The sequence below is a fragment of the Microtus oregoni genome, unplaced genomic scaffold (genome assembly GCF_018167655.1).
Source record: "Microtus oregoni isolate MIOR12 unplaced genomic scaffold, Mior012 000025F_ref0000491, whole genome shotgun sequence".
Lineage (NCBI taxonomy): Eukaryota > Metazoa > Chordata > Mammalia > Rodentia > Cricetidae > Microtus > Microtus oregoni.
The window spans coordinates 16,790,366-16,818,279 of record NW_024543084.1 but is presented as its reverse complement, the minus strand read 5'-3'; the positions used below and the strand labels follow the sequence as shown (position 1 = coordinate 16,818,279).

At 48.8% G+C, this 27,914-nt stretch overlaps 1 protein-coding gene across 2 annotated transcripts in view; it reads left to right on the top strand.

Annotated features, from left to right (window-relative positions):
- The window catches only part of Stxbp1 (syntaxin binding protein 1), a 60,882-nt gene that overhangs the window by 20,009 nt on the left and 12,959 nt on the right, over window positions 1-27,914 (top strand). For both annotated transcript variants that reach the window (XM_041674544.1, XM_041674545.1), the window contains exons 2-16: window positions 4,769-4,818; window positions 6,209-6,290; window positions 8,456-8,532; window positions 9,759-9,837; window positions 11,402-11,505; window positions 13,523-13,671; window positions 16,014-16,098; window positions 16,879-17,009; window positions 18,243-18,350; window positions 19,748-19,808; window positions 21,076-21,141; window positions 21,799-21,879; window positions 24,989-25,127; window positions 25,729-25,838; window positions 27,645-27,746. In XM_041674544.1, the coding sequence (XP_041530478.1) occupies window positions 4,769-4,818; window positions 6,209-6,290; window positions 8,456-8,532; window positions 9,759-9,837; window positions 11,402-11,505; window positions 13,523-13,671; window positions 16,014-16,098; window positions 16,879-17,009; window positions 18,243-18,350; window positions 19,748-19,808; window positions 21,076-21,141; window positions 21,799-21,879; window positions 24,989-25,127; window positions 25,729-25,838; window positions 27,645-27,746 (1,424 nt within the window). The remainder of the gene's footprint in view (window positions 1-4,768; window positions 4,819-6,208; window positions 6,291-8,455; window positions 8,533-9,758; window positions 9,838-11,401; window positions 11,506-13,522; window positions 13,672-16,013; window positions 16,099-16,878; window positions 17,010-18,242; window positions 18,351-19,747; window positions 19,809-21,075; window positions 21,142-21,798; window positions 21,880-24,988; window positions 25,128-25,728; window positions 25,839-27,644; window positions 27,747-27,914) is intronic.

Genomic DNA, 27,914 nt, shown 5'->3' with positions numbered 1-27,914 from the left:
CAGAAATGGTAACATGCAGGAATTCACTCTGTTGGTCTCTGGGGAGACACATGGCTCCTTCTTGCCTTCACTAACACTGCTCACTGCCCTCCCATCCCCCCACCCCCCCAGTCAGGTCAGGTGCTGCATGCCCCGGCTTCTTCCCCCCATCCCCAGAAGGGAGGCAGTCTCCCTGTCGTCCTTTCTGTTGGATTCTCTTCTGTTTATTTTTGCCCACATCAATGCTCTGGTCTCTCACACCTTTCGAACAAACAAAGCCTCCTTTGCGTTCCCATCTCTCCCTTTAGTTTATTTGTTCTCCTTTTCGCAAGTCTTCCAAGGTTATCTGCCGACTGTCCTCTCTCCCTCTCACTGAGAGCCAAGCTCACAACTCCAGTCTTACCTCCTATTTCTCTCTGTGTATTTTTTTTAATTTGGTTTTTATTTTTATTTGTGCATGTGTGCGTGTACCTGTATGTATGTGCCATGTTCATGCAGGTGCCTGAAGAGGCCAGAAGAAGGCACTGATCTTTTGGAGCCAGAGTTATTGGAGGTTGTGAGCCACTCTTTGGTTTCTGTTTTTTTGGGTTTTGTTTGTTTGTTTGTTTTGATTTTTCAAGGCAAGGTTTCTCTGTAGCTTTGGTGCCTATCCTGGAACTAGTTCTTGTAGGCCAGCCTGGCCTCAAACTCACAGAGATCCACCTACCTCGGCCTCCCAAGTGCTGGGATTAAAGACGTGCGCCACCACTGCCTGGCACAGGATGCAGTTCTATTAACACAGGAAAATGAGTATATAAAGTAAAAGAGAAATATGAAATATGATCTTAGTTACGTAAAGACAGCTAGTATAGGGCTGGAGAGATGGCTCAGTGGTTAAGAGCACTGGCTGCTCTTCCAGAGGTCCTGAGTTCAATTCTCAGCAACCACATGGTGGCTCACAACCATCTGTAATGAGAACTAGCGTCCTCCTCTGGTGTGCGGGCATACATGGAGGTAGAATGTTGTATACATAATAAATAAATCTTAAAAAAAAAGACAGCTAGTATAAAATGAACTAGATGTTAACTAAATGCATTTTAAGTTGGTAAGATTACAAATGACTTTTCTTTTTCCCTTTTGTGGTACTGGGCATTGAGGACACTTAAGCTTTTTTTGTTTTGTTTTTTGTTTTTTGAGGGTTTCTCAGTGTGACAGATCTAGCTGTCCTGGAACTCACTCTGTAGACCAGACTGGCCTTGAACTCACAGAACTCTGCCTGCCTCTGCCTCTCAAGCGTTGGGACTAAAGACATGCCATCTTCCTACTTCAACCTCCTGAAACAAGCATTAGGTGCTTGTTTTAAAGTAATACATGATATTTTAAATTGATCCATCTGTGCTTTTCTTTTTTTAATTGATTTTTATTGAGCTCTACATTTTTCTCTGTTACCCTCCCTGCCTCTTTCCCTCCTCTTCAACCCTCCCCCAAGGTCCCCTTGTTCCCAATTTACTCAGGAGATCTTGTCTTTTTCTACTTCCTATGTACATTAGATCTATGTAAGTCTCTCTTAGTGTCCTCATTATTGTCCAAGTTCTCTGGGATTGTGGTTTGTAGGCTGATTTTTTTCTGCTTTATGTTTAAAAACCACCTATGAGTGAGTACATGTGATAATTGTCTTTCTGTGTCTGAGTTACCTCACTCAAAATAATGTTTTCTAGCTCCATCCATTTTCCTACAAAATTCAAGATGTCGTTATTTTTTTCTGTCATGTAGTACTCCATTGTGTAAACGTACCACATTTTTCTTATCCATTCTTTGGTCAAGGGGCATTTATGTTGTTTCCAGATTCTGGCTATAACAAACAATGCTGCTATGAACATAGTTGAGCGTATGTCCTTGTGGCACGATTGAGAATCCTTTGGAAATATACCCAAAAGTGGTATTACTGGGTTTTGAGGAAGGTTGTTTCCTAATTTTCTAAGAAAATCGCCACACTGACGTTCAAAGGGGCTGTATCAGCTTGCATTCCCACTAGCAATGCAGAAGTGTTCTCTTTTCCCCACAACCTCTCCAACATAAGTTGTCATCAGTGTTTTTGATCTTGACCATTCTTACAGGTATAAGATGGAATCTCAGAGTTGTTTTGATTTACATTTCTCTGATGACTAAGGATGTTGAACATTTCCTTAAATGTCTTTCATCCATTTGAGATTCCTCTGTTGAGAGTTCTGTTTAGGTCTGTACTCCATTTTTTATTGGATTAATTGTTCTTTTGATGATCAACTTCTTGAGTTCTTTGTATATTTGGGAGATCAGACCGCAGTCTGATGTGGGGTTAGTGAAGATCTTTTCCCATTCTGTAGGCTGTAGTTTTGTCTTGTTGACCGTGTCCTTTGCTTTACAGAAGCTTTTCAGTTTCAGGAGGTTCCATTTATCAATTGTTTCTCTCAGGGTCTGTGCTGCTGGGTTATATTTAGGAAGTGATCTCCTGTGCCAATGTGTTCAAGTGTATTTCCCACTTTCTCTTCTATGAGGTTCAGTGTGGTTAGCTTTATGTTGAGGTCTTTGATCCATTTGGACTTGAGTTTTGTGCATGGTGATAGATAATGGGTCTGTTTTCATTCTTCTACATGTTGATATCCAGTTATGTCAGCACCATTTGTTAAATATGCTTCATTTTTCCATCTGATATTTTTTGCTTCTTTGTCAAAAATCAGGTGTTAGAATATGTGTGGATTGATATCCAGGTCTTCTATTCAGTTCCATTGGTCCTCCCGTCTGTTCTTATGCCAATACCAGGCTGTTTTCAGTACTGTAGCTCTGTAATAGAGTTTGAAGTCATGGATTGTGATGCCCCCAAAAGTTCTTTTATTGTACAGGATTGTTTTGGTTATCCTGGGTTTTTGCTTTTCCAAATGAAGTTGAGTACCATTTTTTCCAGGTCTTTGAAGAATTTTGCTGGGATTTTGATGGGCATTGCGTTGAATCTGTTCCATCTGTGGTTTTCAAGTTTACATCCGGGATTTGGGTTCTTGCACTGTTTTCTTCTGTGATGGCAGGGCTCAAACCCAGGGCCCGACCTGTGCTGGGCACGCCTCCCTCCAGCATGCAACATCTCCAGCCCTTGGTTTTTTAGGAAGGTTGGTCTTGAACTCATAGCTCAGTTTGGCTTCCCCTTCAGCATCTCCCTGTTTTTACCTCCCAACTGGTAAGGTTCCAGGCATGTCCCACCCACCCCAACAGGCTATTTTCATTTTTAATCATCAGAAGAAAAGTCACTGGAAACTTGAAAACACTTTTCGAGAATTTGGGTTACAGAAGATGATGGGAGATAGAGTCCACATCTGTGTCCTAGAAAGGTGGTCAGGGACTCGAATGTGAGAAATGCTTGCAGATGTTTGCCATGATCCTTCTAGTCATTCCAGGATGGCACGTGGCTTGGGATTTCAGAGCAGCAAAAGTCCTGTTTCCTACAAGGCCTCTGTGGCTGCCCAGACATGTGTGAGGCCTCCGTGGCCATTCAGACGTGTGTGTGAGGCCTCCTTGGCCATTCAGACATGTGTGAGGTCTCTGTGGTTGCCCAGACATGTGTGAGGCCTCTGTGGACATTCAGACTTGTGTGAGGCCTCCGTGGCCGTTCAGACGTGTGTGTGAGGTCTCTGGTCATTCAGACATGTGTAAGGTTTTTGTGGCTGTTCAGACGTGTGTGAGGCCTCCGTGGCCACTCAGACGTGTGTTAGGTCTCCATAGCCGTTCAAATATGTATGAGGTCTCTGTGGTCATTCAGACGTGTGTGAGAGGCCTCTGTGGCCATTCAGACCTGCGTGTGAGGCCACTAGGCCATTTAAACATGTGTGTCAACATGACAGTGGGTGAGAACATGGCACAGATGAGTTCACAGTGTGGAAGACCCCAGGCCCCTGCTGACTGGAGCATTTGAAGGGGTCTCTGGGGCCAGAGACCTGATCAGGGCCTTTTAATGACTTAGAACAGTGGTTTCCAAGTCTAACGTCTTCAGGAGGACTCAGGTCACAGCTGTCTCCATAGGAAGGCTGTGAGGTCATTGCTCTCCTTTTCATGCTCTTCTGAGTCCTTTCCAGATGTCGCCTGATTCCAGACAGATTGGCTTCAGAAACAAAAGGGACAGACAGCTGTCCGCTATGAAGCCAGACATTAAGGAGAGCCACAAAGATGTAGACCTCAGCATTCTCCCTGGGATTTCTTTGACTGAGAGAACAGTTACTGCTCATCCGCTAGAGTGTCACTCATGTCGTGCACTGGTTTGTTCTTATCGTAAGGGAATTGGCGAGCATTCTTCTCAGCGTACCTTTGTTTTGGGGACAGCATCTTCCTTCATTGTCCAGGCTGACATTCTGCTACCTCTGAGTCCCAGGCTGGCCTCTAATTCAGACTCCACTGACCTCAGCCTCCACACGCTGGGATTCCAGGTGTGTGCACATGCCTGGCTCGGCTTTGCTCTGGAGGCCAGCAGATATTTCCCCGTACAGATAACCTCTGGGGTCTTTTGTTTGGTAATCATAAAGAAGCCGTGAGATCAAAGTGTCTGTGAGTCGGTGGTTTTATGGAGGCAGGAAGAGAACTTCCTCTGTGGTGGGTGACTGTGTCTCAGTCCACAGACTGAACTGCAGGACTGAGGAGAGCAAGGCCTAGGGCACATGCCCCAGGCCAATAGGCAGGTGTGGAAGTCTTTGAAATTACAGTAACAGTCTCTCTCCCTCCCTTTTCTTCCCTCCCTCTCTCCCTCCCTTCCTCTCCCCTTGTCTCTTTCTCCCCCTCCCCCCTTTTCTAGAGATTATGCATGATGTGATCAAGAAAGTTAAGAAGAAGGGGGAGTGGAAGGTAAGTAGAGCAGTTTGTGACCCTAAAGGTGAGTTCATTTGTGTGAAGGGTTTGGGGAGACGGCTCAGTGGATGGACTACATGCTGTGCCAGGGTAAGGACCAGAGTGTACATCCCACACCCACACACGGATAAGGACCAGAGTGGACATCCCACACCCACACATGGGTAAGGACCAGAGTGGACATCCCACACCCACACAAGCAAGCTGGGCAGCATGGTGACATGCTTGGCTTGTGACCCCAGCACTTGGGTGATAGGTGACTAACTAGAATGGTCAGCAGGATTGGTGAGATCTGGGTTCACCCAGAGAGCTTGCCTCAGTAAATAAAGTGGAGAGCTATTGAAGAGGACACGTGGCATCAGCATGTGCACTCACACACACACATGAAGACACACATGCAAACACAGTCCCCCACCTACACACAGAGTTGGAGGGTAGTTGGCAGGATCCCACGGGACCATGCATGACTTCCTGTGTGATCTTGGTCCAGAGGCTCTTTCTGTGGAACCTCAGTAGGTGAAGGTTCTCTGAGGTGGTGTGACTCTCCGGGACCTTCCTCGTGCTGGTGAAGGGTCTACACTGTCCACTTGGAACCTGGCGTTTCCCTGGAGTCAAGAGCCCACACATGCTCACGTTCATTGGCCTGGGAGCTAATTGACACAGAAGCACATTGAAGATATGGCCCTGTGGGTTCTGTTTTGGTCTCCACAGTTCTAGAGGGGAGGCCATCTAGTGGGAACTCATAGGCATGTCTCTCTTTCACCCTTTCCATCAGGCAGGACTTGCAGACCTGGGAATTTCCTCATCAGATGAGGCTCAGGGGCTGCTGTGAGACAGTAGCTTTCTGCTCAGGGCTGACTGTGCTGCTCGCTCAGCTCATGGCCTCCTCCTGCTTTATACCATGAAGGAGAAGAAAGGCCTTGCTCTCACGGTTGGCTCCTTCTCTCTACTGGGGTGGAGGGACTTAGGGAAGATGAGGGGAACACTGCAGAGCTGGAGCATTCTTGTGCATCTAGTCTGGACAGATGTGTGCTGATGAAGGTAGGAACCCTGATGGCAGCTGCGCTGGGCCCTGTGACCCACCGTACGTGTGCACAGTGCCCAGTCTCCGTGAGAGCAAGTTACCCCGTGAAAACACCACGGCTGTGACGGCCTCTGAGTGTCGGTGCTGTCCACCACTCCCTCCCCTTTTTGTCTGATTTTGTGAACATGTCTCTTAGTATTTTGAAGTTCCTGAAGCCTAGTCAGTGTCTAGAAGCTGAGTTCGGGAAGGGAAGGCAGTGTGTGCCCCAGCTCACCTCCAGGCCCCAGGGAATAGCCTCCTACAGGAAGCCAGTGAGAGAATGGGGGTTGTGCAGCCCTGAGCGGTTGGTTCTCTTCCTTCCAGGTGCTGGTGGTGGACCAGTTAAGCATGAGGATGCTGTCCTCCTGCTGCAAGATGACAGACATCATGACCGAGGGAATCACAAGTGAGCACAGCACTCTCCGCTTCCCTTGCAGCATGCTGTACCCTCCCTATTCATTACTGTCCTGTGAATTTAGATGCTTCCAGCAACCTGTGTGGTAAGACTGGAAGCCCCTGTGGTGCCTGAAGCTCACAGAATGCAGTACTGGGTGCTCCTTAAACATAGGTTACAGAAATGTCAAATAGAAGGGCCAGATTGAAAAAACAGACTGGGGCTAGAGAGATGGCTCAGTGGTTAAGAGTGTGTACTGCTCTTTCAGAGGATTCATGTTCAGTTCCCAGCACCACGTTAGGTGACTCACCAGGGGGAATCTACTGCCCTCTGCTGGCCTTCATGGGCACTGCACTCATGTGCACAGACACATACCCATATATGTCATTTAAAACTAGACACTTTTTTTCAGACCTAGGCCAGCTGGCCTTGGTGAGTTCCCGATAGAACATCCCCATTGTCTCAGTGTGTGGGTGCACCCCTCGTGGTCCTGAGTTCCTTGGTCGTGCTCCGTCTCCTTCTGCTTGATTGGGGGAGGGGGAGGGAAATGGGAAGCGGTTGCGGGGAGTAGGCAGAAATCCTTAATAAATAAATAAAAAATAAATAAAAAAAAATAAAAACTAAGGACAAATACAAAAAAAATAAAAAATAAAACTAAACACTTTGAAGAGCAAGGTGGCACTCTACCAAATAGGAAAAAAAAAAACCCAAATATTTGATGAAAGAAGAGACCCAAATAGCTGATACATGGGTACAAAGTACTCACCTTCATTCTGACAAGGGTTGTGAGACACCTGAGCGCTCCAAATTAGGGTCATAAGGTCAGTGAAGTCGTAGAAGAATGTAGCCCCCAGTGTAATGGATGCCTGTCGGTGCAGCAGCTCTAAAAAGCACTTGACAGCATGCGATAAAGTTTAAGGTATATGTGCCTTGTGACCCAGCAGGCTCAGAGTTACATGTGTGTTCTGAACCAGCTCAGGCGTGTGCCCCACAAACATGCACAGGAGTATGCAGACTGTTGCTCACAAGAAGCCAATGTGAAAGCCGCCAGAACCCATCAAGTATGGGAAGGTTGGGCTGGTGATACGGCTTGGTGGGTACAGACATTACTGCCACGTCTGATAATGGCTTTGATTCCTGGTACCCCCATGGAGAGCACCAACTTGCATAGGGTTTCCTCTGACCTCCATTACACACATGCATGCATACACACATACACATACCAGCTCGATCAATAGACAAGTGTAAAACAATTAGGAAAAAAAAAGAAGAGACTGGGTAGTTGGATGTGGTGGCACATGTCTGTAATCTCCACACTCAGGAATTAAGAGGATTACCATAAATTCAAGAGTCGCTTGGGCTATGTAGTGAGGTTTGGGCCCAGCCTAGGCTATGAGTGAGATGCTATGTCATAAAGTAGGACGGTTTAAATAGGTGCGGGATACCGCACAGCAGTGGCAGCGGCGGCCTCTTCCCGTTCACGTTTGCACTGCTGCTTCTGATGAACACAAGCAATAGAGGAAAATAGCTGGAGACGCTCAGTCAGTAAAGTGCTGGCTGTGTAATCCATCTGGGCTAGCCTGGTGTGGGGCTCACATCTACAATCTCAGCACTTGGGAGGCAGAGGCAGGAGAATCTCTGCACTCAAGGCCAACCTGGTCTACATTTCCTGCCCTGTGCCTATAAAGAAAACCAAAGTCTCTGGCTGCACTTCATCTTGAGGCTGCTGGAGGAAATGCAGTCATGTGGGAGATGTATTTGCAGTGCCTCGTTAGGGGAGCACAGGAAAGGGGGAAAGGGCGGCTTGCTAGCCTAGTGTGCAGTGCTGGAGGGTGAATCTCGGGCCACAAATGTCCTTGACAAGTGCTCCAGCTCAACAAAGTTGTTGACAGATAAAAGTCATGGAATTCAAGGGGAACATTTAGATGAGGAGGGGCAGAGAGTCTGTCCTTCACAGAATGGGCCAAGGAACGCAAGCTGGATGGGAGGGTCTTCTGTGAAGAGATTTCAGGGTTCCTGATGTCTCAGGTGAAGCGAAGCAGTGGGCTTCCTCTCCAGGGAACGTGGTGCTTAGAGAAGGGCAAGGGCTCCTTGTCTACTGTCACCTATGCAGGTGCGAGGGCCTGGCCAGATCACTCCTAGTTCTCCTAATCACTGTGGACTGTGTCTTTGTCTAGTTGTGGAGGATATCAACAAGCGCAGAGAGCCGCTCCCCAGCCTAGAGGCCGTGTACCTCATTACCCCGTCGGAGAAGGTAAATCCCCCAGTGTTCCCAGCTCAGGCTGAAACGTTGGGCTTAGGCTGTGTGGCATGGGACGCCTGACATTTCTAGGTTAAGTAAGCATTTAACACGCTGCTCTGTTTAAGCATTGGTCAGAGGTGGGTGGGGTGGGGCCTGGTGCAGCCAGAAGGAGGGAATTGCAGAGTGGCAGGCAGAGCTGACTCCGAACCCCGCCTCTGACGTGCTAGTCTTCCTCACGCTCTCGTTCAGCCAGGCTTTGGTCTTTGTTTCCAGGGTTTATTTCTTCAGTATCCAGCTAGTACTCAAATTTGTCCTCCTTGGCTCAGATCCATACAAGCACCATCTCCCTCCTTTTGACTGATAGTTTGTTTTCTGTCAGTTTGACGCAAGTTAAAGGGTACCTGGGAAAAGGAGCTTCAGTTGAGAGAATGCCTCCCTGAGATGGGCTATAGGCAAGTCTGTAGGGAGGGCCCAGTGCAGAGTGGGCAGTGCCACTCCTAGGCCCAAGTGGTCCTGGATAATATGTGTTTTCTTTTTTTGTTTGTTTGTTTTTGTTTTTCGAGACAGGGTTTCTCTGTGGCTTTGGAGCCTGTCCTGGAACTAGCTCTGTAGATCAGGCTGGTCTCGAACTCACAGAGATCTGCCTGCCTCTGCCTCCCGAGTGCTGGGATTAAAGGCGTGCGCCACCATCGCCCAGCAATATGTGTTTTCAAAGCAGGCAGCTAACAGCGCCCCTCTGTGGCCTCAGCCTCAGCTCCCGCCTCCAGGTGCCCACCGTGCCTACCTTCCCTCAGCAGTAGACAATGATGGAACAGTGAGCTGAAACAACCCTTTCCTTCCCAAGCTGCTTGTGGCCATGTGTTTCAGCACAGCATAGAAACCCTTAGGCTGGGGCTCTTTATATTAAAAAGTCCCCTAGTTTCCACACTGGCTTTTGGGTAAGCTTCTGTAGCCAATGTGCCAGAGTGTTGTCTACATGAATCTTCTGGAAGGTTCCGAACAGTTCCATGGTCTGTTCTCAGGAGCCCAGGTCCCAGTGGCACTGACTCTGTCGTGCTGGAGTCAGCCACATTCTGGAATAATCTGTCCTGCCTTTAATGCTCAGAGCCTGATTCTGATCAAACTCAGTGCCTGGGTCACATGTCAGAAGCCCTTACTCTAGTGCAGACTGGCTCGGTCAGGTAGCGGTGGCTCTGAATTCTAAACCTGAATTGAATGATGTTTGTTCCTGTTCACAGTCCGTCCACTCCCTCATCAGTGACTTTAAGGACCCACCGACTGCTAAATACCGGGCCGCCCATGTGTTCTTCACAGACTGTAAGTACCTCGTGAGCTGCTCCTGCTGGCCCAGGTTAGCACACAGCTCCACTGCGAGCCATGAGAGAAGAGGGCAGCAGAAATGTGCTGTACTGTAGTTATCCAGTTATCCCTTGAGAAGATGAGCGGTGTAAGACACACACATGCACGTGTTCATACACATACATGCATGAGTGCTCACACACATGTACGACTGCTCACACACATGTACGACTGCTCACACACATGCATATGTTCATACACATACATGCATGAGTGCTCACACACATGTACGACTGCTCACACACATGCATATGTTCATACACATACATGCATGAGTGCTCACACACATGTACGACTGCTCACACACATGCATATGTTCATACACATACATGCATGAGTGCTCACACATATGCACAAGTGTTCACACACATGCATGACTGCTCACACATGTACATGTTCATACACACACAATGACTGCTAACACACGTGTATGTGTTCATACATGCTCATGACTATCACATGCATGCAAATATTCATGCATGCACACGAGTGCTCATATACATGCACATGTTCGTACACATGCATGCATGAGTGCTCATATACACATATGTATGAGTGTTCACACACGCATGACTGCTCACACATGCACATGTTCATATACACATGACTGCTCACACATACACATGTACATACACATACATGTATGTGTGTTCACATACACATATGCACAAGTGTTCACACACATGCACGACTGCTCACACTCATGCACATGTTCATAAACACATGCATGAGTGCTCACACACATGCACGTGTTCATTCTCTCTCTCTCTCTCTCTCTTTCTCTCTCTCTCTCTCTCACACACACACACACACATTCTCTACCAAAAGAGGTAGTTTTTGTGATGAGCTCCTCTGAGAATGAAGAGCTTCCTGTCGAGAAGAATGTTCCTTGGGGCTTCATTAGACAGTCCTTCTGCTGTCTCTGCAGCTGTGGTCGCCCCAGAGTTGGCTTTCTGATTTTGTGAGAGTTTGTGTATGTTAATAATCTGTTAGGAGCCAGGTAGCTACCGAGATAAAGAGGCAGGCTTCACCAGATAGACCCTCCCCCGGGATAACCCCACAGGCCACCCTGAGAATACAGCAAAGGAACAGCCAGGAACAGAACATAGAGATGATCAAAGAAGCAGGGGACAGCACTGGGGACCGTCAGCCAGTACGATGCCCTGCACCTCAGCTGTCTTTCCTCCTGCGCTGCTGCTCTCAGCCCCTGTGTCTTCTTCCTTCACCATGCCCCTGCGATCTGGGGTGCTTTCCTCCTCACCGTTTCTTAGTGACCTCAGTTTTTTCTTTCCCATGGGATCCCCAAATAGTTTTTGTTAGCTCTCGTATCTCAGTCTGTTCGCTGGGCCTGCAGGTGGTGTTGCACGTCTTCTACACCTCCAGGTGTGATATCTTGAGGATGGGATGAACTTACTAGGTGCCTTTTTAACAGTCTGAGTAGAACAAGGGCTGCAGTGACATCGCAGCTATTGGCTGGGTCAGCGGATGGACGGAAACCCCACAGTCGTCTTTGTTCTTGCAGCGTGTCCAGATGCCCTGTTTAACGAGCTGGTGAAATCCCGAGCAGCCAAAGTCATCAAGACGCTGACGGAAATCAACATTGCGTTTCTGCCCTATGAGTCCCAGGTGCAGTCTGCTTCCTCGTTATTCCATCAGTTGGGAGGGGAAGGGATCGTTTTCTGAATCAGCAAGTGGTGTTCTGTGCGGTGTTTATTTAAGGGAAATGGTCTTCCATGCGTCTGCCCAACACGTCATCTCAGTCACCTGCCATTGCTGATGCTTATGGTTACTGTGTTCCTTGTATGTGTCACCATTGGTCACTGCTCACTCATCTTGACTGACTCCTCTAATAACCCAAAGTAGCCATTCCTAAAAGAGGGAGGAGAAGAGGGGCAGAGAGCAGAGTGCCCATCTGCCACAAAGGAGTCTGTTTTTATTGGCATTAGCCCCAGCTTGTCATGTGCTGAGAGAACAGATGGTCACCTCCGTCATCAGCTGTTAGCATTTCACTCAGCCTCACCCAAAGATCCCAGCAGCAAGGTCCTTCCCATGGGGGGAAGAAAAACAGCAGCAAAGCTTTTAGGTTCACAGAGGTGAAGCAGACGGTGAGAGCAGAAACAAAATTTATTTGAATATTTTTAGGACCTGTCTAAATGTTTTCTCTGGGCAAAAGGCATCAGAAGCCACAGGGTTTATATTCGTCCTGTGGTGATGAAAGATGTCTACTGGATCTTTATGCATCAGCTGCAAGAACTGTAGGGGAGCCTGTGTTAGAGAGCTGTGGGCCTAGGAGCGCAGCTCGGTTGGTAGTGTTTGCCTAGGATGTGGGAAGCCTTGAACTGGGTTTTTATAAGCTGAGCGTGATGCCACAGGTCTGTGTTCCTGTGTGTGCTAAAGCTGGATTCTGTTTAATTCAGTGATGGTGGGGTTTGAAGTGAAGAGAGTAAATATATACAGCTCTCTAGCAGGAGACAAGCCAGCTCTACCTCTTCCTGTGCGCGCTCTCTCTCTCTCTCTCTCTCCCTCCCTCCCTCCCTCCCTTCCTCCCTCCCCCTTTTTAATAAACATTTATGGCTATTTTCTGTGTTTATATGTCTGACCCGCCGCGTGCGTGCCCTACCGCTGGTGAGAAGCTGTAGCCGCTTGCTCGGGTGCCGGACCCTAGAGCCAGCACCCGGCACTGCTGGGACCCGCCGGAGTTTGCTGCGGGGCGGGGGGACCCTAGGGATATTTTTTAAGAATAAGACCTGCTCTTCCAAAGGTCCTGAGTTCAATTCCTGGCAACCACATGGTGTCTCACAACCATCTGTAATGAGGTCTGGTGCCCTTTTCTGGCATTCAGGCATACACACAGACAGAATATTGTATACACAATAAATACATAAATAAATAAATGAATGAATTATTTAAAAAATAATGGTAATAAAAATAATAATAACAGTGACCACTTTTAAAATGAAGTCCAGGTAGTTCACATGAGCAAGAACTTGGGAGAATTCTGGTAGCTGCTGTACTCCCTCTTAAAGAGAATTCTCACTTCCACAGCCTTCACCAAAAGGGGTGGGAGGAGGAGGGAGTACTTAGAGCCATTTGCCGAAGACAGGATATTATTAAACCTATAAAAAGCTCCCTTATTTGCCCACAGTTGTGGCACAATCTCCAGCTCATTCTTTGTTTATTGAAAGCAAACTCAAACTGACCTATGAACCCTTGCAGTGACCTCCCCCAACATTGTAGTCGGATGCCCCAGGTGCACACACCCTAAGATCCTTGGCATCACACTTCCCTCCTCACGGAAGTCTTCTGCTGGCAAGAAACACCTCAGCTCCTTGAAACCCTTCTCAGAGATCCTCCTGCATGGGTCCAGGCACCCTCCCCTTGTAGCTGTCCAGTGCACCCTCCGCCTGCTTCATTCTTTTCTCAACTTTATATCAAGTCCTCGACCTCATACAATTTACTTTTCATTGTGTTTAATGTGTCTTCCCCTAGTATGTGTCCGACTCCCAGGGAGCAGGGATGTTTTGCTCACTAATAGTGGAAGTACCTGGCACCGGGGTCCACAGAGGCAGCAGGCCGCCAGGGTGAGGATGCGCCAGCAGTTCAACACTAGGACTTACAGCCCCTGCATTTGTTTTCCTCGTAGGTGTATTCCCTGGACTCTGCTGATTCTTTCCAAAGCTTCTACAGCCCCCACAAGGCTCAGATGAAGAATCCTATCCTGGAACGCCTGGCAGAGCAGATTGCAACCTTGTGTGCCACCCTGAAGGAGTACCCAGCTGTGCGGTATCGGGGGTAAGGCAGCATGCTGGGCTGCTCTGGATGGCGTATTTTGTGTCCCACTAGTACCTGAGTTCAATCCCGGAACCCATGAACAGATGGAAGGAGAGAACCAACTCCACAGTTGTCTTCACACCCATACACATGTGCCATGCTTACATTACTCCACGCACAAATCCAAAAATTACAAATAAAAATATTCTGTCAATTATCTTACCTCTTAGCACATCCAGAAAAGAGTATATGTATATTTAGTTACTGAATAATCAAAATATAAACCCCTGTGCCACTGCAGTCATTTCCTGGTTTTTATTCTCTTTGAAATGTTTTCGAACCAACATCATCTTTGCAGAGGTTTTGAAAGTGAAATACAAAATCAGGCATGATGGGGCACAGCTGTAATTTTAGCACATGGGTGGCTGAGGCAGAAAGATCAGGAGTTCACAATTGTTCTCAGATACACAGCAAGTTTGAGGCCAGCCTGGGCTACATAAGACCCTGATTCAAAATTGAAAGAGAGAGAGAGAGAGAGCAAAATGGAGGGAGGGAGGCACAGTGAATAATTCTCTAAAAGGCACAGTCTTTGAGATATGTGTACATGTGTACACATATATATGCACATATATACATGTACATATATATGTATTGGGTTTTTTGAGATAGGGTTTCTCTACAAAGCCCTGACTGTCGTGGAACTCACTATGTAGACCACGCTGTTCTCAAACTTGGAGATTCACCTGCCTCTGCCTCTCCATATGCTAGGATTAAAGGTGTACGCCACCACCCAGCCAGTCTTTGAATCTTTAAAAAAGATGTAGTACTGGGTGTGGTGGTACACATCTTTAATCAGCACTTGGAAGGCAGTGGCAGGTGGATTCCTGAGTTTGATGCCAGCCTGGTCTACAGAATGAATTTCAGGGCAGCCAGGCATACACAGAGAAACCTTGTCTCAAATATATATATGGCGCCGGGCGGTGGTGGCGCACGCCTTTAATCCCAGCACTTGGGAGGCAGAGGCAGGTGGATCTCTGTGAGTTCGAGACCAACCTGGTCTACAAGAGCTAGTTCCAGGACAGGCTCCAAAACCACAGAGAAACCCTGTCTTGAAAAACCATATATATATATATATATATATATATATATATATATATATATATATATATGGATATGGCACTGGGAATTGAACTTGTCCTCTGGAAGAGAAGTCTACCTTCCTAACCTCTGAGCCATCTCTATAGTCCCCAGTCTGTGGGTTTTATAAAATCATTGACTCATTGCTTCCTGAGTGCTGGGGGCCTTAGAACTAAAGACACAGTTCCACCCTTAGATGTTCCCGCGAGCAAGTAATGATGGATCCCAGTAAGTGAGGGACACGCTCACCGAGGCCCTGCTCACCAGTGCCTTCAAGCAGCATACCCAAGTGCTAGGGGGCATCCACAGTGAGCAAAGGCCTCCAGCCTAGGACAGGGTAGGGCTGTAGAGTGGGCATGTGGCAGGTCTTAAAAGTGGGTTCAGCTTGCAGTAGATGGGTAAGGAAGGGTGAGGGCATTGACCCTGCTGCTGGCGTAAGCAAAGGGCAAGTGTGGTGTGGCACAGTAGCCATGTAGAGCAGGTTTAATATCACGAGACCTCCTGAGGGGTTGGGACAGGAGAGCACATCAGGGCAAGGAGAAGCAGGAGGGGGCCGTGAAGCCAGGTCACCAAATGCAAGCAGAAGGCCTGGGCAGAAAGGATGGACTGGTTTAGGGAGCAAGGCCTCTGTGCGGCTCAGGCCCACAGTTGCACCAGGCCAGGGCTGCCAGTGCATGACTCTGAGTGTTTCTGAGGGCCGTGGGCTGAGCCTGCCCTTCTGTGCTGGTCTGCTGAGGCTTGGGTAGCAGGAGCTCGAGCTGGGAACAGAGTGATAGGGGCACTGAGGTTGGCAAAAGTGCAGATTGCAGGCCTGTCTTCTAAGAGGCAAGGGGGGTTGAATGGAATAAAGACTATTTCTGTTTCTGCTTAAGCTAGAAGAAGAAACAAGAAAAATCTTTTACAGGCTAGGTACTAAGCAAAGCATTTGATTTTTCTTTTTAAACTACATATGTAGCATATGGGTTTGCTTGTTCTTGAGACAGGGTCTTGCTATGTAGCCCGGGCTGGCCTTAAACTTGTGGTGGCTATTCTTCCCAAGCCTCCCAAGTGCCAGGATTCTAAGCATGAGCTGCCATGCCTCACATCCATGGGTCCATTCTTATGGTAAAATTCTAATATAGAAGAAGCTCCCAGCTCTCCTGCACTGCTGGCGTCCCGCCTAGAGGCTCTTGGCATGTTATTTAGATGCACAGGTGGCTTACCCTCTGTCTTTCTCCTTTGGTCAGGGAATACAAGGACAATGCCTTGCTGGCTCAGCTGATCCAGGACAAGCTGGACGCTTACAAAGCTGATGACCCCACAATGGGGGAGGTAAGCCTGGCCTTGGACAGCAAGGCCCTCATTCTGAGTAAACAGTGTTTACATGGCCAACCTTGAGCCAGCATAGCCCTGCAGCCCACAGAACGAACGTGAGGGCTGCTTCTCCTCCTGCATAGTGATCTCCAGTGAAGTGCCCATGCCTCTGGGGCAGACTGATGCAGAAGCATTCAGAATGTCCTGTTTGTCCTCCCAGCTTCAGCCCTGAATGCCCAGGAACTCTCCAGTAGCAGACTAGCAAAGACAGCGAGTTGACAGCAGGAGGTCTCCTCTGTCTATGCAGTGCACCTCACTGGTTCCACAAGTCTATGCGTATGCTCCACATACGCACGGTTCTATGCACTCTTTAACACATACGGAGTTTTGTGTAACCAATGCTGCCGCTGAGATCCAGAGCTGGGGGCAGAGTGCATGCTTACTTAGTGTGTGTGAGACCCTAGCGGATCCCCAGACACAGAACTCTTCCGTTAGTGCTCTGTGGACTTGTACTTGGACCCCTCAGTGTTGGGTACTCACTCCAGTTAGTCACCCATTCGTCATGAACTTGTGTTCTGTTGCACACGCTCGCTTTGGCCCCAGCCATAGCTTCAGGGCTGTGTCAGGAGGCCCCTGGTAAACCGGCACATCCCCTGCAGGAACTGGTTCTCTTGCTGGGTACCAGGCACAGCACCCACTGAGCTCTATTCCTGCAGCTCTGTAGCAAAGTAGTTCCCTTAATTGGAGCCTCTCAAGTTGGTTGCGTGACTTCTGAAGCATCTCTCTGTTTCTTGCCAGGGTCCCGACAAGGCACGGTCCCAGCTCCTGATCCTGGATCGTGGCTTTGACCCCAGCTCTCCTGTGCTTCATGAATTGACTTTTCAGGCTATGAGTTATGACCTGCTGCCTATCGAAAATGACGTTTACAAGTAAGTAGAAAGTGACAGGGTCCACAGTGACAGGCTCTGCAGATGACTGGGATTCCTCTGCCTAATGAAAAGGATATGTTTGTGGCTTTTTCACTTTTTACCTTTGTGTGTATGCATAGTGTGCATGCATGTCATAATGATAAGCATATTTGGGGGGACATGCCCTTAACCACTGAGCCATCTCTCCAGTCCTGGTAAAATATTTCAACAGGGTTTCTAACTGACTGTTTTGTGCAGTGGAACTGCTTTCTTTCTTATAAAAATATCACCTGCCTGTAATCTCAGCACTCAGGAGCCTGAGACAGAAAGGTCCTGAGCTTGAGGCCAATCTGGACAACTTACTGTGAGAGCCTGTTTCAAGACAGAGTGGCCTTACAATAGAGATTCTGAGGCTGGAGAGATGGCTCAGTAGTTAAGAGCATGGGTTGTTCTTCCAGAGGACCTGAATTTGATTCCCAGAACCCATGTGGCAGCTCATAGCTATCTGTAACTCTAGTTCCAGGGGACCTGATGCCCTTTCCTGACCTCCACAGCCACCAGGCATGCACCTGATGCATGGACATAAATGAAGGCAAAACGCAAACATAATAAATAAAATGAGCCAGGCAGTGGTAGCGCACGCCTTTAATCCCAGCACTGGGAGGCAGAAGCAGGAGGATCTCTGTGAGTTCGAGGCCAGCCTGGTCTACATAAGCAAGTTCTAGTGTAGCCAGGGCTATATGGAGACACCTTGTCTCAATTAATTAATCAATTAATTAATTAACTAATTTAAAAATGAATATTCTAAAAATATCCATGGCTTTCAGCCCTTCTCCCTTTTGGAATCTCCCTGGGATTCCTGCCCGGACTTCCTCCCAGGCTGTTGGCTTTGGGCAGAGCCCTTTCTCTTTGCCCAGGGAATTGCCCTCTTGGTGTTGTCCCAGATGACCTGGCCAGCTGTCAGGTGGTCAGTGGTGTTATGAACCACGCCCGGGATCAGCTGGCAGCTGAGAACACAGTTGTTATCCTTAGAAACCGAAGGAGACATCTGGGTGTGGTGGTACACACCTGTGATCCCAGCACTTGGGAGATACAGGCAGGAGGATCAAGAGTTCAAGGCCTGTCTTAGCTATTTTAGCTTGGAGCTGGCCTGGGATATACACGAAATCTTGTCTCATAAAACCAACAAAGCATCCAGAGGGGGCCCAGAAGGTGCTATGGGGAGCCAGGCCACCCAGGTCCTCTCTCCTGCAGATACGAGACCAGCGGCATTGGAGAGGCGCGGGTGAAGGAGGTGCTTCTGGATGAGGACGACGACCTGTGGATCGCGCTGCGCCACAAGCACATCGCAGAGGTGTCCCAGTAAGAACCCTGCTGCACCGTCCCCAGGGTGGGCCCTTAACCCTGGGCTGGGGGCGGCTCTATACACCTAGCAGCCTGGCGAATGAACTCATCCTCTTGGCACAGCTGCTGACATGCTGTCGAAACTGACTGGTTTCCTGTTCCTTGCATGCGTGCTTTTCCACCTTCCCCAACTTAAGACACCCGCCACTCAGGGCAGGCATTCTGAGGACCCTGGGAAGCATGGGTGGCACTCTCAGAGGAGCGCCTCGTAAACATGGGGTGTTGAAGCCAGTCCATCCCACTGTGCACACTGGCTGCCTGGGAGCTGCCAAGCAGGTCTCGCCTGGTCCTCCAACTGAGGCACCCCTTGAGAGAGCTCATGATGTTCCCGTGTGTAAACACGGTTAGAAGGAGACAGCAGACCTTTCCAGAAAGCCACACTCGTCCTCTTCAGCTGGGGTAGCCTCATGAAATCCACGAGGAAAAGTAGGAAGGCTTTGCTCCCTTCGGTGGTTCTGTTTAGGGAAGTGGTTACCAAAGCTTTTTGATCACTCAGCCTTAAATACTGAGCTGGGCTGGAAAGATGGCTCAGAGGTTAAGAGCACAGGCTGTTCTTCCAGAGGTCCTGAGTTCAATTCCCAGCAACCACATAGTACCTCCCAGGTACCTATAATGAGATCTGGTGCCCTCTTCTGGCATACAGGCATACATGCAGGGAGAGCATTTTATACATAATAAATAAATCTTGAAAAAAAAAAAATACTGAGCCATAGGTTTAGGATGCAGCTCAGAGGCAGAGCTTTTTCCTGCCATTGACACGGCCCTGGGTTCCACCCCCAGCTTCCACAAAAATAGTGTTTTAATGGGGGGAGATTTTTTTTTCTTTTTGTTTATCAAGACAGGGTTTCTCTGTGTAACCCTGGCTGTCATAGAACTCACTCTGTAGACAAGGCTAGTCTCAAACTCAGAGATTCCCCCTGCCTCTGCTGGGATTAAAGATGTATGCCACCATGCCCAATACTGGGGAGGAAATCCTGACCAACATTTCTTGTTACTAAATTTATTTATGACGAGTCATATACTACATAGATTTGTATTTTCCAAACATAAAACATGAATGTTCAATATGTGTGCATTTGGAAAAGAAAATAAACATGAGTGGACGTCCAGCACTGTCCCCCTTGCCCCTTGAGCCATCTGACACACTGCTCTGGAGACCAGTGGTTTAGAGGATCAGCGAGCATGTAGGCCTGTATGCCAGAAGAGGGCATACATGTGTCCTCCACTTTAAACACTTACCTCAGTGGGAAGAGACTGCCACCTAGTCCCAAGGAAGACTGCATGTGGCTTCAGTGGTCTTTGCAGAGAGCCTGGGACACTGTGTTGAGCATGGCTGCCTCCCCCCCATTTTGCAGGGAGGTCACCCGATCTCTGAAGGACTTTTCCTCTAGCAAGAGGATGAATACTGGAGAGAAGGTAAGCCCACTCATGTCTAGAAGTCCTGGGGGGGGAGGGTTAGTAAGTCATGCCAGTGTCCAGATACCCTGAGGGTCAGTCCCTGTCTTCTCTGTGTCCTACTAGGGGAGTGGACAGGGCCATATTTCTCCCTCACTAAATGTCTGCTTTATTTTTACATTTAAGATTCATACCTTAAAACAAAACAAAAAAAACCCCGGGCTCTGGAGCATGAGATGTGGGTCTGTTATAGAGTGCTTGCTTCACAGCACAGACCTTGGGTTCGATCTCCAGCACAAGACAGGTCCTATCTTTCTGAAAGAGCCCTTGCCTTCCGGTGTCTGTGGACAGCTGCTTTCTCATACCCCGAGGATTAGGATTTATCATTTAGGAGCATAACTGATCTTAAGCCAGGCGAATCATGAGTGCTTTAGCTTGTGGTGGACTTAGAATTCATAACCTCACCTACCGAGGTCACCCCGGCTCTGGCCTCTTTTTACTCTGTTAGACACGTCCTGCCCTGCAAGATGTGGTGTTTGCCTTTAATCCCAACCAAGATGGTTCAACAGGTGGAAGCCACATATCAGGAGAAAACCGACTCCTGCAAGCTGTCCCCAAACTGCTCTAAGTGTGCTGTGGTATTCGTGCATGTGCACTTGCACACAGACTGACTAATTAAAGTATAACTTAAAAGGTTGGAGAGACGGCTCAGTGATTAAGAGCACTTATGCTCTTGCGGAGGACCCAAGTGCAATTCTCAGAACCCACATCAACTCACAACTGTCTGTAACTCCAGATCCAGAGGATCCAATGCCTTCTTCTGGCCTCCACTGACACCTGAATTCAAATGTGCATAAACCCACACTCAGACATGTAGTTGTATAAATCTTTTAAGTATATTCAATAAAAATAAAAAAACATATCTAATTTAAAAATTTTATAGCTAAACATCAGGGTTTAATTCTCCACCTGGTGACTGTTGTGACTACATTTGTGACCTTTTTTTTTGTTTGTTTGTTTGTTTTTCAAGACAGTGTTTCTCTCTGTAGCTTTGGTGCCTGCCCTGACACTAGCTCTTGTAAACCAGGCTGGCCTCAAACTCGCAGAGATCTGCCTGCCCCTGCCTCCTGAGTCCTGGGATTGAAGGTGTGCGCCACCACCGCCCGGCCAATATTTGTGTCCTTGAGTGGACCCTTGTGGAGTCTAAAGTGGCTGCTGTCCTGTCACATGCCCTCCAGCTTCACAAGGCTCCGTTAGGTCTAGTGACACCGTGCTTCCTTCCCCACAGACCACCATGCGAGACCTGTCCCAGATGCTGAAGAAAATGCCCCAGTACCAGAAGGAGCTCAGCAAGGTACGGAGATGCCCCCCCCTTTCTCCCACCCCCCACCTCTCACTCCCCACTCCCACCCAGACCGTCTGACTGGGAGGAGCCGAGCTGCAGGATTTCCCACGCCCTGCTGTCCCAGTCCATTCATGGAAATCTGCAGATTTTAGACTGAGTTTGTATTAGGAGAGGAAGGAAAGGGAGACTGAAGAAAGGCTGAAACCTCATTTCCTGTCCCTGCCCTCTTCTTCATCTTTTCCTTTCTTTCTTCTCCCTTGCTGTTGACTGGAGGCCTCAGTTCCTCACCTCACAGGCCTTAGCCGGTGCTGGCTATCCTCACACAGCTCTGGCTTCCCTCAGAGTGGCTGATCAGAGAGAGGGCCAGGGGAGCGTCAGGGCGTCTGTGTCCTGATCGTAAAGGTGAACCCGTATCACTTACCTGCAGCGTGCTTACCCACGCTGCACCTGTCCTGTGCTCAGGGAGCTGCTTCTAGAGGGAGGTGTGCCTCGTGCCACCCCACCTCCTAAAAGATTTCTCCTTTCTCACCTGTAGGCTGTGGATTATCCCACTCTCCCAATAATACATTTTCTGTCATAGCTGTGGGCATTGGAGTCCTTTGTGAGGACGCTCAGTGTCCCGTGAGTCAGTGACTATCCCTTCACTGAGTCTTGTGCTTTCCCTAGTATTCGACCCACCTGCACCTTGCTGAGGACTGTATGAAGCATTACCAGGGCACTGTGGACAAGCTCTGTCGTGTGGAGCAGGTAGGGCTGTCTTCCTTTCCTTTTTGCTTGGCAGAACTCCTGCCCTGCAGTGTGATTGTGATTCACCCCACAATGTTAACCTCTGACCTCGAACATCTTGCAGAATCATAGGATCTAGAGGATCTAGAGAAGGAGAGCCCATGACCCCGGCTGTCTCAGCTGTGGAGCCAGTTTGGCTCTGCTCTGGCGGGTAGGGCCTAGATGCATCTGGAGTGCTGTGCCACTTGGATTTTGCATGCCTGGCTCTTTCCAAAGACTCTGCTTTTCCTGGAATGGCAGAAGATAGTCCTGAGGAGTTGTGAGCCTGGTCGGGCCAGCTGATGTTTGTGTTCTCCTGTGTCCTGGTCCCGCTATGATGAGGCCAGTTTTGGAGCCCGGGGTGCCAGTGCAGCAGCAGGGCTCCCTAAACGTTGCTAGTCACAGGCCTGGGGATTGAGTTTAAACGGACTTCTGCCATTGCTGGTGTGTTTGGTGTCTTCTGCATCCTTTTCCCTACCGGCTAACTCAACACAGACATCATTTTCACCTCTGTAGAGTACCCAAACCAGAAACGTGGTGAAGCCGCTAAACTGTGTGACAGCTGTTTTGTCGCTGATTTCCAGCCCCTTGGTTAGCGGTCTCAGCTCAGATCCACTCCTCACATAGACCAACAGCCCTGAACTCTGAGCCATTCTCCTAGCCCCTGTGCCAACTTCTATTTCCAGCCCCTGGATTAACCATCTCAGCTCAGATCCAGGCCTCACATAGTCCAACAGCCCTGAACTCTGAGTCATTCTCCTAGTCCGTCAGCTTCTAAGGAAGGAAGAAGACACTGGAAGATTTGAAGTGCCAGACTTGGTGGCACAGGCCTGTAACTGCAGCTGCCTAGGAGGCTGAGCCAGGAGGACCATAGGTTTCAGGGCAGCCTGGACACCCACCCCACCCCCACCAAAGCCATTCTGAAGGCTTTATAGAAAAACATCAGCTCGTGCTCAGTGTGGGGCTGAGATCGTCCTCTTGGCTTGGTGTGAGAGGCGCAGTGTAGGTTTGCATGCCTTGTCCAGTAGTGTTGCCTGGGTTAGAAGGGAAGCAGCCCTCCCTCCAAAACTGCACCCATTTTTCAGGCAGTCTCCACAAACAATCTCCTCCCCAAGAGCTCAGCCATCCAGAAAGCAAGTTCTATCTCGTCAGTAAGAAACAAGTTCAGGTCAGGGTTACACAAAGAAACCCTGTCTTGGAAAAAAAAGGGGGGGGGGGGGGAAGAAAGAAAGAAAAAATAAAAAGCAAGTTCAGATTAACTTTGGGAGCACAATTTTTTTGAAGTACTTAAAAATATTAAGAAGTATTAAGCTGGTTGTGGTGGTGCATACCTGCAATCCCAGCACTCAGGAGGCAGAGGCAGGTGGATCTCTGTGGGCTTGAGGCCAGTCTAGTCTACGTTATTCTAGGACAGCCAGAGCTATATAGTGAGACCCTGTCTCTAAAAACTGAAAAAAGGGCCGAGTGGTGGCAGCAATGCATGCCTTTAGTTCCAGCACTCAAAAGGCAGAGGTAGTTAGATCTCTGTGAGTTCAAGGCCAGCCTGGTCTACAAGAGCTAGTTCCAGGACAGCCAGGGCTACACTGAGAAGCCCTATCTCGAAAAACAAAAAACCAAAATCAAAATTTGGTAATGGCTCAGTGGTTAAGAGCATTACCTGCTCTTCTAAAGGTGCTAAATTTAATTCCCAGCAACCACACAGTGACTCAAAACCATCTGTAATGAGATCTGGTGCCCTCTTCTAGCCTGCAGACATACATGCAGATGGAACACTGTATACTTAATAAATAAATTTTAAAAAAATTAAAAAAAGGCTGAATTAGTTGCGAGTTGCATTTCCCTGAGCTTAGAGAATATGCCTAGGACTGGCAGAATGGCCCAGCAGATAGAAGTGCTTACTGCCAGCCTGGCAGCCTGAGTTCAGTCCCTGGAACCGAGGTGATGGAAGGAGGATGAACCTCACAAGCTGTCCTCTGACCTCCACTGTGCACGATGGCACTCACACTAACATGACACATAAATATGTGTGAGCATGTGTGTATGTGTGTGCGCGTGAGTGTGAGCATGTGTGAGCGTGTGTGTATGTGTGTGCGCGTGAGTCTGAGCGTGTGTGTGAGAGTGTGTGTATGTGAGCTGTGTGTATGAGTGTGTGCTGTGTGTGCATGTGTGTATATGAGCGTGTGTCTGTGAGCATGTGTGTGTGTGTGAGCATGTGTATGAGCATGTGTGTGTGTGTGTGTTTAAAATGAAACTGGGTATAGTTCACACTTTTAATCTCAGCATTAAGGAGAGGCAGGAGGATTTCTTGAGTTCAAGACAAGCCTGGGCTAGATAGTATGCCCCAGTTCAGCCAGCGTTACGTGGTGAGACCCAATCTGCTTTCTTCCTGCTGAGCACTGGTGAGAGGTCAGGTAGAGGAGTCCTGCCTTCCTCAGATCACACCTGAACGTGAGGTCACCGTTTGTGTAAATTCCTGGGGTCCCGAGAGGAAAAGGAGCCCCGGTACCATCCTGGCTACCGAGCACGCTGTGGCTGTGTGAGAACAGGAACGGGTGCTCCTGTTGCTCCTCACACTCGGGCTGTGAGTGGCCCCGGTGTCTGTGCCCATTCCAGGCTTTCCGTCTGTTTCCCGTCACCCTTTCTGTCCTCCCAATGGCATTGGGAGTCCTTCCCTCATTTCTCCTCACCCTTGAAAAGCTAGAAGAAGATGAAAACCGGAGGTGAAACTCATGACCCACTGTGCCCTTCTGTGCCAGGAGTCGGGCTATAGAGTCCAGCCATGCAGCGGCACCTTGAGATGTCAGTTTTCATGGGTGGGAAACAAGCCCTACATCCCTCACAGGGTCATGTGTCTATCAGGTTTAGGTCCCCTGGCGTCCCCTTGCAGGGAACAGCACACTTTTACTCCAGTGTGACCAGTTACCAAGCCTGCTCTCTCAGGGCTCTTGTGCATAGCCATCCTGGCTTATGCCAGCCCGTTGCTGGAGGATCCCACACCAGAGTTAGGCATTTATAGATCACAAACTTTCTGAGAGTCACCACTTGCCCAGACTGTCACCAGAAAAAGGCCAGCTAGGTGTGTTTTCTCCAGGACCTGGCGATGGGCACAGATGCCGAGGGGGAGAAAATCAAGGACCCCATGAGAGCCATTGTCCCCATCCTTCTGGATGCGAACGTCAGCACTTACGACAAAATCCGCATCATCCTCCTCTACATCTTCCTGAAGAACGGTAGGAGTGGGAGGAAGAGGCACCCTGGGCGGGGAGAACGGGGCAGGGGAACTGCAGTGGGACCAGGTCAGGTGCATCACAGACTGAGCCTGCTCAGCAGCCTGATGCACAAGAAGCAGGTAACACAGACAGAGCCATCTGACTTTTCCTGACAGTTTGCTAGCGCTCAGTCTGCCAGGTGTTTCCAGGTGGCCTCTCATTAGTACTTGAGACCTTCCTGTCACACCTGGTATTCAAGTCTGCAATCCTTTGTGAGGTAGAGGCAGGGGTATCAGGAGTTCAAGGGCTGCCTAGATGGCAAGAGACCCTATCTAAAACAGTTGTTCACCCTTGTCATTGTACAAAAAATGGGTAATGAGGCTTTCTTGCCTCATGTGACTTTGGTCAGGGTGAAAAGTGAGGAAGGACTGCTGGGAAGCCAGGTGGATGGGAACAGATGGGGGCTGGGGGCAGACCCCCAAGTCATCACAGGGGCTAAAGTAGGGTGCAAGCTTATTTTGAGCCTACCGTAGATGCACTGCCTGGAACTCTGAGAAGGAGAAGGGAAGCCATTGGGTGGGAATGGCAGGGCTAGGTGTGTGACAGGAGTCTTGTTTTTCAGGCATCACTGAGGAAAACCTAAACAAACTCATCCAGCATGCCCAGATCCCCCCGGAGGACAGTGAGATCATCACCAACATGGCTCACCTTGGTGTGCCCATCGTCACGGACGTAAGGGCAGTTTGTAGGCAGGGAGGTTGTGGGAGGTTGACATATTGTATCCTCTCTACATTCATGATTGACAGTCCCCACGATGTGGCTGTGTACCATCCTCAGCACCAAGAAAGGGGAAAGAGGGAGACGGAAGGAGGGAGGGGGAAGACGGAAGAGAGAATAGGAGAGACAGAATCAGAGATGAGGGCAGAAAGGACAATGAATTCAAAGTCAGGAACTAGACATGTGTCCGGGAGTCACACGATCTCTAAACTGAGCCGCTCTGAACGCATCTGAAATGGGCCACCCAATTTTCCTGTCAGAGCTCATGTGACCTTGCCTCATCACCCCCTGTGAGGGTGGCAGCATCACCTGATCAGGTGAGCCCGTTGCTCATGCTAGCCTGTGGCAGTGAGGTGACTGAGAGTGACATCAGGCAGAAGGTTCAGAAGGTAGGCACCCGCTGTGTGTCTCCCCCTGGAGGCAGACAACCCGTGGAGCAGGGCTGGCAAAACCAACTGGGATCTTCAAGAGGGACTGGGTTCCATTGACCTGACAGTGGCCTGCAGCTGGCAGGTGTCTTTATAACTTGGGTCACAAAGGCTTGAAACAGTGGAACTGATTCACCTAGAACAACCCATGCTGCTGGCATGAAGCGGAAACCCAAGTCATGCCCAACTAGTGTGTTCTCATTAATAGACAGGTAATTTTGTTTTGTTTTTCTTTTTAAGACAGGGTTTCTCTGTGTAGCCCTGGCTGTACTGAAACTTGCTCTGTAGACCAGGCTGGCCTCAAACTCACAAAGATCCACCTGCCTCTGCCTCCCAAATGCTGGGATTAAAGGCGTGCACCACTACCACCAAACTAGCAAATTATTTTTAACTACCTTTTTGTTTGTTTGTTTGTTTTGAGACAGAGTCTCACTCTGTAGCCCAGACTGGTTTGAATTCATGATAATACCCTGACTTCGGCCTCCCAGTGTTGGGATTCCAGGTGTGAGTCACCATGCCAGTGTGGATTTTTAAGATGTTTTTGGTCACAGCATTTACATGTTTGAACTCCTGCTTTAGTCACTGTTTTGTTGCTGTGAAGAGACGCCATGATCAAGGTATCTCATAAAAGAGAGCATTCAAGTAAAGGCTGGCTTACATTTTCAGGTTTAGTCCATTGTCGTCATAGTAGGGACCAAGGCAGCAGGCGTGACTGGTGCTGGAGAAGTAGCTGACCCAGAGGCTGAGTTAGGGGCGGGCTCTGGCATGGAATCTTGAGACCGCAAAGGCTACAGCCAGTGACACACACACTTCCTCCAACAAGGCAATAACTCGTAATCCTTCTAGGTTTTTCAAATAGCAACACTCCCTGGTACCTAAGCATTCAAATATATGACCGTTCTGATTCAGACCACCACAGCCCCATTTGCCGTTCTTCATGGTTAAAGGTACATGCTTTGAGCTGGGCATGGTGGCTTTAATACCACACCCTTAATCCCAGCACTTGGGAGGCAGAGGCAGGTGGATCTCTGTGAGTTCGAGGCCAGGTCTACAAAGTGAGTTCCAGGATAGCCAGAGCTGTTTCACAGAGAAACCCTGTGTTACTAAACAAAACAGTAGAACCACAACAACAAAACAAAAGCACATTTTCTCAAGTACCCCTTGTTTTCAGAGTTTCTTAAAGAGGTTCATCTTGGGGGCTACACTAGGCAGAACCTCTCCTTTAATTTTCATTGTCAATGCTAATTCCGAAGAGGGTCCTTGAGGGAATTTCCAGGTCACTGAGCCCCAGGTGGTTCTGGCTGGAGCCTGACTGATGTGTGCTTGCTTTCAGTCCACACTACGCCGCAGAAGCAAGCCGGAGCGGAAGGAGCGCATCAGTGAGCAGACCTACCAGCTCTCGCGATGGACCCCGGTCATTAAGGACATCATGGAGGTCAGTTGGGGTATGGCAGCAGGAGCCAGGGCTGCTCTTCAGGTGGTCCAGGTTCCAGCACCCCTGTTCTCAGGTAGCAGTGACATCCTGTGATTTAGTTCCTATAGGGGTGAGTACCCAGACCTCAGGGCTCTGTCAGTCCTCCCAAGTACCCAGCTCTGAGGACTC